General features: G+C 41.6%; 1 protein-coding gene across 1 annotated transcript; it reads left to right on the forward strand.

The window, feature by feature from the left end:
- Positions 1 to 765: 765 nt before the first annotated feature.
- Positions 766 to 8943, forward strand: LOC310815147 (sodium/potassium-transporting ATPase subunit beta-233-like). The gene is made up of 6 exons (XM_083684802.1): positions 766 to 993; positions 3400 to 3528; positions 5141 to 5296; positions 6376 to 6560; positions 6894 to 6977; positions 7507 to 8943. The coding sequence occupies exons 1-6, from the start codon at positions 903 to 905 to the stop codon at positions 7765 to 7767; spliced, it is 906 nt and encodes a 301-aa protein (XP_083540928.1). The 5' UTR covers positions 766 to 902; the 3' UTR covers positions 7768 to 8943.
- Positions 8944 to 9294: the final 351 nt, after the last annotated feature.

The following is a 9294-nucleotide window of genomic DNA, read 5'->3' on the forward strand; positions in this document are numbered from 1 at the left end:
TTTATTAGGAACACCATACGAAGACTTGGTAGGACCTCCCTTTGCTCTAAAAACAGCCTCAGTTCTTCGTGGCATTGATTCCACAAGATGTTGGAAACATTACTTTGAGATTCTGATCCATGATGATATGATTGCATCACGCAATTCCTGCAGATCTTTCAGCTGCACTTTAAAGCTGTGAATCTTCCGTTCTACCACATCCCAAAGGTGTTCTATTGGGTTCAGATCTGGTGACTGGGAAGGCCACTGAAGAACACTCAACTCATTGTCATGTTCATGACACCAGTTTGAGACGACTTTTGCTTTGTGACATGGTGCATTATCATGTTGGAAGTAGCCATTAGAAGATGGGTAAATTGTGGTCATGAAGAGATGCACGTGGTCAGCAACAATACTCAAAAAGGCTGTGGCATTCAAGCGATGATTGATTGGCATTAACGGGCCCAAAGTGTGCCAAGAAAACATTCCCCACACCATTACACTACCTCCACCATGAGAAGGTGTACATGTGTTCCTAATAAAGTGTTCAGTGAGTGTATGAAGCTTTATTCACGTGAGGAGTACGCTCCCTTGCTGAAGCCCCTGCCTTCGCATCTATGCACAATTGGGTGGAGCAAAAGCCCTCTCCCCTCCACAAATGATAACATTACGCAGAGGGACACTTCTTTGTGATTTGCCAGAATTTGCCCGCCCCCCTGCTAGGTAACTTATTCAGATAGTTTTCGGGCGGAGTCGGGAGCCAACGGGGATATAATGGTGTGAAATTCGCAGAACCGAGCCGGGTACAACTTCGTCGTTTAAGGAGCCGGATGGTAGAACGCGTCAAGTGTAGTAAGAACGGAGACTGAACAGAGAGAGAGAGAGCGCACGCACACTAAAGGGAAATTTTAAAAAAAGTAAAAATGTCCGCGAATAAAGACGACGGTGGATGGAAGAAGTTTATATATAATTCGGATACGGGGGAATGTCTTGGACGTACCGCGGGAAGTTGGTGTAAGTAGACTATGAGCTGACATTTATGGGCACTAATGACCATGGGATTTGGTGTTGAAATGTTGATAACGCTCCAAGGATGCGAGCAGCAGCTTGATAGTCTACACGGAGCGCGCTTCGTGCCTTCGTGATGCATCGGCACCTGTTTGATTTGACTTTGCAGCATTGTATAGTACATTGGCACGGTGTCCTCGAGTCTGTGACGTTGCCCATCGCCACAATTGTATTTGCTGCTCATTAGTGCTGTGCGTAATATTGTGAACGGTGAGCAATTTATTCTCTCACCTGGACACAGTATTTTCTTCCCATTTCTTTCAAACGGCGGTGCGCTTTTAACTCACTACAATTCTTAGAATGATGCCACAAATCTATAGAGGTCATCGAAGTACTCTGTTTAGGAATAGAGATTAGTCGTTCGCTGTAATGCAAAGATTCTGATCGTAAATTGTGTAGCGTGAGGTGTGCGTTTAGGCTCGAGTAGTTGATGACACCGCAGATATGAATGGCAAGAGGGAGGCGAGAGTTCCCCACCGGAGTTCCATGGTTTATTATTATAGGGGATGGAAATGCCCTACTGATGTTGAAACGTGTAGATGCCATTCCCAATGTTAAGTGACAAACACAGGGTTAAAAATGCATCATAGTCGAAGGTGAGTCAAGGTGATACGGCCAACTACTTGGAATTAGGAGAGGACGCTGCCCATCTAATGTTTCTGTTAAAAGGGGATCTTATGTCAGTGCAACAAACAATGGAGATTGATTAACTAGTGTTACCTTCCCTAGTATTTCCACCAGCGTCAGCGGTCATGTCCTCTCCCTCGTCTCAATGTCACACATTTACATTTTGCCTGTGTTTGAGAACGATAAGTCGGGGCTAAAAGATGTTGTCATTAAGACACTTATTTTTAATACTGCCAGAAGTTGGTTCGTTTTATCCATGCATTAAATACTTACTACTATAAGGCTACTGAAGGCCAACAACCTATTTGCAACTCTGTGAACGGATTCAATAGTGGCATGGCGAAGTCTGAGTTTGCTTTTGCATTTCAAAACTATTGTCATGCGCAATTGCTGTGGAGCATCAAGAATTGGTGATGGATATGGTATGTGAATATGTGCCTGTTCACCAGGCAGTTTGTGATGGGGAAAATAATCATCAGATAGACCTTGGTTTAGTTACTTGGGTCTACTAAATCCTTATTTCGAGGCTTCAAGCAGCTAGGACCTTCATACAGTAGCAGTAGTAGTTCAAGTTGATTGAAAGGTAGATTTTGTCTGCATGAGATGTGACCCTTTGACATTGCCTTATGCACCACTTGGCATTCACATGTACTAGAGTGATGCATAATGTATGCATCTTGTGTATTGAACAGTTCAGCATTAGGCTTGCCTGCCTCATCATCAGAGCAAAACATATTGATACTTTTGAGATTTTTCGCTGTTTCGAGGACTCAATGGTAATTTTAATGAATTTTGCCACTCTTCAGTGATCATTTTTCTGTACAGATGTATGTGACCGGCTGGTTTTGGTTCAATTCGATTAAATACAGCCTAATAAAGTCTACCGGCACTGTTAGTTAATTTGAATTTGAATGGTTGCTTTGTTGTAACTTTCCTCCATAGCAGACACAGACTCCTTTGTTTGCATTTTGCCTGTAAGTGATCTCTGAGTCTATGGCTAGTTGCCAGACCAGACTATGTCAAGGAGTCTTGAGAAGTAATTTGGTCAGCTTGGTCAGCTTGATTATTAGAGAATGCCAATTTATGTGTAATTCATCTGATAGTGTGGGCAAGTGATGGAGTTATTGAGGCTTGACGATAGACTGGCACATTGATGGATTGAGTCAGTCAAGTTGAAATGTATAACACTTCAACATCCATGCAAAAATAATTGCACTGTTCAACTCGAGTCTTTTCTAAGTCTATTCAAAATGAAAGATTAAGCAAGTCCCCAATGCCTCAAACTGTAACCATAACCACATAAACTAACCCTAACCCATAAAACCAAATTGTGGAGGGGTATTTACACATATGAAGCTTAGCAAACTGTAGTGGCAGGTTTGACACGGGTTGACTTGAGAACATCTTAGCTGCAGTGCTAGAACTGAAGTGCAAGATGTTTCTATGGTCTTGGTCTTACACAATTGAATATTGGAACTTTCAGCAGTATTGTTAACCACTGGATCTTTGGCTATTGGTCTAAGAATGGAAAGAAATTGTATTTTCTATTTAACTTTTTTTTTTTCTCTGTTAATCTGTAGTTTCAGTGGAGGTATTCGTTTTAGGGACACAGACGGGTTTGTTCTCTCTCTCTACTCTTCTCTCTCTACTCTTTTCTCCCTACTCTCTCTCTAATCTCTCTCTTGAATGATAATGAAACTTTCTCCCTTTGTTCTTTCTGTACAGTAAAAATTCTAGGGTTCTACTTGGTCTTCTATGGCTTCCTGGCTGGAGTATTCATCGGTACCATCCAAGCCTTGCTTCTCACCCTCAGCAACTACAAACCCACCTGGCAAGACAGAGTTTCACCCCCAGGTAAGGAACACTGACTGCTGGCTGTGATAGGAAATTGTATGCACACTTTGCACCAGTGATGTAGTGGGCAGTTTTCTATGAGGTGAATAGCGTCTAACTACATGTTATTCTACACTAGCACTGTTGTCATCGTTTCTGTGACTCAATGCTTATCATCTCTACCAGCATCCAGTGATACCAACCCTTTTTTACCACTACATATACTACTACACTTGATGACTCCTAAGTGTATACATCCATGTTTGTATATCTGTGAGGAAGGGGGGAGGGGAATTGAATTTCACACTTCAGTCAGACACTTTATTCGGCGTGGCGTCACCATTTGAGGTCAGACACAAACAGGTCTGAAGTAATTCAGGCTGGCAGCATGTGAAACTATTTTGTTATTGGTTTGGTATCTATGGCTCTGGATTGTCGAGCCAGCCTCGCCTCTTCTTTCATCCAGTAACAAACACCAGAGATAGGATTTTGGCAAATTTTGCAGATTTTGGCCAGACTACATTCCAAATGATGTGATACAGTGAACTGTACCATTATGTAGTATTGGGCATTTAGTTGTTTCTCACGTGAACATGTGAAGCAGCCAGTTTGAGCTAGTAAAGATTTCTCTTTATGGCTAAACCAACAGGAAAACCAAACCTCCCCTCATTTATTTTAAATTTCATGAGAGCATGACAGCACTCCCCACAAAGCTTCAGTTTCGTTCGTTATTGTGTCAGTGTTCTGATCACAAGGGTGTACTATAGGCTTGAAACGGAGGGAGGACAAAAAAAGATGCTGATGAACATTTTCATGAATGGTCATTTTAACAAATGCACCCTCCCCAGAGTAAACAATTGTGTGATTCCCAGAATGTCATTGTGCAGAGCACTGGCAACTCTAGTAGTCATTTCTTCCAACACAGTCTGATCTCATGGGTTTATTGTCACCAAAACCTTTTTCTGTTTGTTGCCAATCCTTTCTCACACAGCTTAACTCAATCCAGAGTCATTTCGGTGCATTTTTCCAACCTGTTAGCATTTTCAATTTGTCTTTGTTGAGAACAGTTTTGCAGCATGTATAAAAACGTTCCTGTAAGCTGGATGTAATTTGGAACTTACATTTACATTTTACATTTATGGCATTTAGCAGATGCCTTTATCCAAAGCGACGTGAGGGAGAGAACTTGTACAGGGGGTAGCAGGGGAGAGTATAGGGGGGGTAGTGAGGGTGAAGCGGTCTTTAGGAGGGACTGTTAAGATGTAGCTTGAAGAGATGGGTTTTCAATCTACGGCGGAACTGAAGGGGATGGAGGTAAACAAGCAAGCAGAAGAGGATGGATGGGCTGTGTCTTACATCTCATCCTTTAAAACATGTTTTATTTTGTCAAGATGGGGTTTTACAATTTGCTGCAAAGAACAATTGTGGGTCTTCACCATAACTTCCTTTGTGTGTGTGTGTGACTTTGAGATGGAAGAACAGAACTGCATTGTATTATGAGGATTTGAGTGAAACAAATGGTCACATATCAATAATGAGTTCTATAATGAAACTGATTTGCTGAATTAATTAAACTCTCCTTCATTAACACACAATTCACGGAAACTGACATTTGTGACGGTCTTCCTCGCAGGCCTATCACACACCCCGCGCTCTGAGAAATTTGAAGTGTCCTTCAACCTGAATGATGTGATGACCTACCTGGCTTACACTAAGGCCATGAAAGAATTGGTGGCTAACTACGACGATGAACACCAGAGGGACCAGATGAAGTATGAGGACTGTGGAGGTATGTGCTGGGAACCCCTCTTGAGCCTAGCTCCATTTTGATCTCTACATCCCCATCCCCTATCTATGTAGACCAGTAGGTTTGGGCGATATCCACATTTTCTTATTCACAATATTACTTTAGAAAAGAACACAATACACAATAATATTGTTCATTGCTAAGTATGGAGGAGACTAAACTGCAAAAATAACTGAACTGCAGCACATGTAGGCCGAAATCCTGAGTAAAGATCTGCACACGTAACTCAATGTTCAGTGCAAATCTCTCATTGACCTCAATGTGATTAATGTGTAAGTCAAAGTTACGCGTGGATCTCAAGTTAAATTTTAAATAAATAGTCTGGTGAAACAAAAATGCATGTTTTCACTGCTAGATGTGCTTGGCAAAAGCAGGATACTGCACTTGTAGTTATTGACACATCTGAGTTTTAAGCACTTTTAGACTAATATCACAATATTCTCCAAATATCACCATATTTGATTATATCTAATATCATACCCAACCCTAGTGGACAGATCTGCGGCATGGAAAGGTGACACTAATATGATGGAATCTTTAATGGAGATGCCAGTGGGGCCAGGGCCATATTGCCTACACTTGTTTATCTCTTCAGATCTCATCAAAGGCATAGGAACTAGGGGAAGTGGCTTGGTCCTGGAATGGAATCAGGCATTGGTTTCTGCATACTGTCCTCATGAGACCAGGGTCTAGATGCTAATGGCTGTAATTCTAACATCTAATTCAATCTCAGGTCAAGGAGCATAGGGGTAATTGCTTACTTAAGGTCCTGAGTTTAGGACATATCCCATCAATATGCCATTTACAACATCTAAAAGGACCATGTGGGTTTGAGGTGTCGTGGTCCAAACTAATAATAACTCTAGGTCCTCTGTCTAGGCGATGTAGGCACTCGGTTCAGATTATCTACAGTATGCTGATGATCATCAGAACAACTACTCAAATGCCTTTCACTTAAAAAAGTTGGATCAATAATAAAAGAAAATATCAAGCATATCAGTTGAACCAACCACTGCGGGTCTTCCTGCCCTTATGTCTCCCCCTCCTTCTGCCTCTCTTAGAGATTCCTGAGGACTATAGGAACAGGGGAGACCTGGAGAGTGAGGTGGGCATTAGGAAGGCCTGCCGCTTCTCCAGGACATTGCTAGGGCCCTGCTCCGGCATCAATGACCCGGACTTCGGCTTCAAAGAGGGCAAACCTTGCCTGATTGTTAAGCTCAACAGGATCGTCAACTTCAGGCCAAAGGTGGGTATCCTGCCCTTGAGGCTTCGCTGGCATGCAAACTGGTGTGACACGACAAATAGTAGAATGATTTATTTACAATTTAGTTTGGCACTAGGTGATAATGTTGTCTGTAGGTGTATGTTGTGTAGGGTAGTACCTTTGCCTAGTGTAGTAGCAACCTGACCTAATGACTGTTAGCTTCCTTAGTTGACACCAAGGCTTTAGTTCAGTGGGCCAGTGTGGTCTAGCTTCATGACTTGGTCTTGGGTTATAAAAGTTACAATATGATACCGATGTACGAGTACACCAACTCTGTTTGACTGTCCTTACTCACTGTAATCCTTCTTCCATCAGCCCCCCACCTCCAATATCAGCATTCCTGAGTTGGCCCATTCTAAGGTGCAAGCCAACGTCATCCCCATGTACTGCAGCAGCAAGGTATGCTGGAACTGAGAAACCACTAATTTTGGAATACTCCTCATTTAATTCAGTCAATATAACATGTTACTGTATGCCTTTTTGTATTTCTGGGTGAAGAAAGGAAAAAATAAATAAATTCAAAAACATAGCCAAAACCTTAGGCTTGCCAAAATCAACAGTTTGGAACATCATTTAAAAAGAAAAAGAAAACACATATCATCAAATAAAAGCTGAGAAACTATACTTTGACATTATGGTAATTGTTCGATTTAAAATCCAAACTTATGGAGTAGAGAGCCAAAAGAACAAATGTTTCACTGTTCCATTACTTAAGCAGGCCACTGTATGTCCCACAGTGACTCATAATAATTGTTTGTAAATTGAGGGGTGGGTTATTTGGATTCTGTGGTTATATTCCCCAGAACGTGGGGTCACATTAGACAGAAACAGAGGTTGAGGAGTGCTGCTTTAAGGTTGGCAATATTGAAAAGCCAAACTTGAGATGTTCTCAGCATTGACCTGCTCACTCCCCCTTCTGTCCTTGCAGAGAGAAGAGGATGCTGACAAGGTCGGTGAAGTGATGTACTATGGTATTGGTGGTGGCTTCCCCCTGCAGTATTACCCTTACTACGGTAAGCTGCTGCACCCCCAGTACCTGCAGCCCCTGGTGGCCGTCAAGTTTGTCAACCTCACCTTGAACACAGAACTGCGCATTGAGTGCAAAATCTACGGTGACAACATTGGCTACAGTGAGAAGGACCGCTACCAAGGACGTTTCGATGTCAAACTCACTGTGACCAGTTTATGACCTCACTCAGGACCATAGCAATTTCTCTGACTCCCCCTCCCCCCCTCCCCTCCCCTGCCCCATATACCTACCAACATTTCAAAAGGTAGGAGGGAAGAGGGGGAAGTAATGGAAAGAAATAAGTTACATTGAATCACAACTAGTCTTGAACAAAACTCATAGCATACGGGACCTACACTTAATCTGTCTGCTTAACACTAGCTTCTCTGCTTCTGTCTAGCATTAGAATATAAATTGCAGGAGGAGTAGCGATAGCGTAAACAAGTATTTATTCTACTGTAAATGAGAATTCCTTGAGCCATGGGACATTGTTCATTTATGACTGTAAATTGTAATTCCACTACTGATGTGTAGCGAGCAGTGTTTTTGTCCCCTTCCATATTGCTGCCTTGTGTGGTTTCTAAATATATTTTTGGAGTGTACAGTGCAGTAGTCGCATACATTGGTCCTTTCCAAGCCATGTTGTAACCTGTTTTCTTATGTGAGCAAGCTTTAGCAGTCCAAGATGTGTGTGTGTGTGTATGTATACTTAATAATTGAAAAATAATTGACACGGTACGCTCTGATCTCTTCTGGTCCGTATATGAACAAGGCTGCACTCCAGGGAACTCTTTTTCCTTCTTTTTTTGTCTTTTACGTCTGATTGTGGGAAGATATTTTTACATCGCTGTATCTATTTTTTTTTCTTTAAGATCACTTAAATGTGGGGTGAAGCTTTTATTAGACTTTGTTTCAGGCTTTTACTTTCCTTTTTTCATTGATTCACTTTTAATGTAGACTTGTGTCCAGTCTGTTAGACACGTTAACCTTTTTAGGGTAATGGTGCTAACTCTCCTTTTTAAATGTTGTTTTTGCGAGAGACATTATGCATATGTGGTGTAACTTTCTGAAGAATGTTTTAGCTATTTAACATGGTGGAAGAGTTTTATATTTATGCAGTTGTACATTTTTGTTCTCTGCAGAAAAGTGTAATGTATAAATACAATACCAAAGTCACTGGTCCAAGTTGAGGAGTATCTTATCAGAAGCAATGCAGTACCCTGTGTTTTTAGGATCTTTCATCTGTGTTAAGTGCTAAAGTCAACATCGAACGTCAAGTTATCAGGAGTTCATCCGCTCTTGTCATTTATTTAATCTGAGTAAGAAACAAACTGAAATAAAATGAGGAAAAAACAAGCTCTCGCTCTCATCTTTCATTCCAGTTTTGCCCCAACTGCAGCTTTCTAGAACTGTTGCATGCTGAACAGACTTCTTAAGCTTTACTGATTATTCTGATCTCTGAGAAGCTAGTCACCTCAAAGAACACTGTCAAACTGAAGACATGGGTCTTTAATTGTTTTTATGTCGAAGTTAGGATGAAGAGTGTAATGAGCTTAGCTAGCACAGTGTAACAGCTGTCCTTTTGTTTGAACTTGATACAGAGACACTACACCAATGCCCCATTATACTGTCATGGTACTCTCCTTCATCTGCACTTACCTGACAGAACTGAAGTGGTAAAGGGGAGCCTCACTCACTACCATACTG

The sequence above is a fragment of the Argentina silus genome (genome assembly GCF_951799395.1).
Source record: "Argentina silus genome assembly, chromosome: 14".
Classification (NCBI taxonomy): Eukaryota; Metazoa; Chordata; class Actinopteri; order Argentiniformes; family Argentinidae; genus Argentina; species Argentina silus.

What these genes read in the sequence shown, in the direction of transcription:
- LOC310815147 (XM_083684802.1), top strand. Translation starts at nt 903, where the DNA reads ATGTCCGCGAATAAAGACGACGGTGGATGGAAGAAGTTTATATATAAT. An exon ending in AGACAGAGTTTCACCCCCAG is followed by an intron (nt 3,529 to 5,140) that starts GTAAGGAACACT and finishes TCTTCCTCGCAG; the next exon opens with GCCTATCACACACCCCGCGC. An exon ending in GAAGTATGAGGACTGTGGAG is followed by an intron (nt 5,297 to 6,375) that starts GTATGTGCTGGG and finishes TGCCTCTCTTAG; the next exon opens with AGATTCCTGAGGACTATAGG.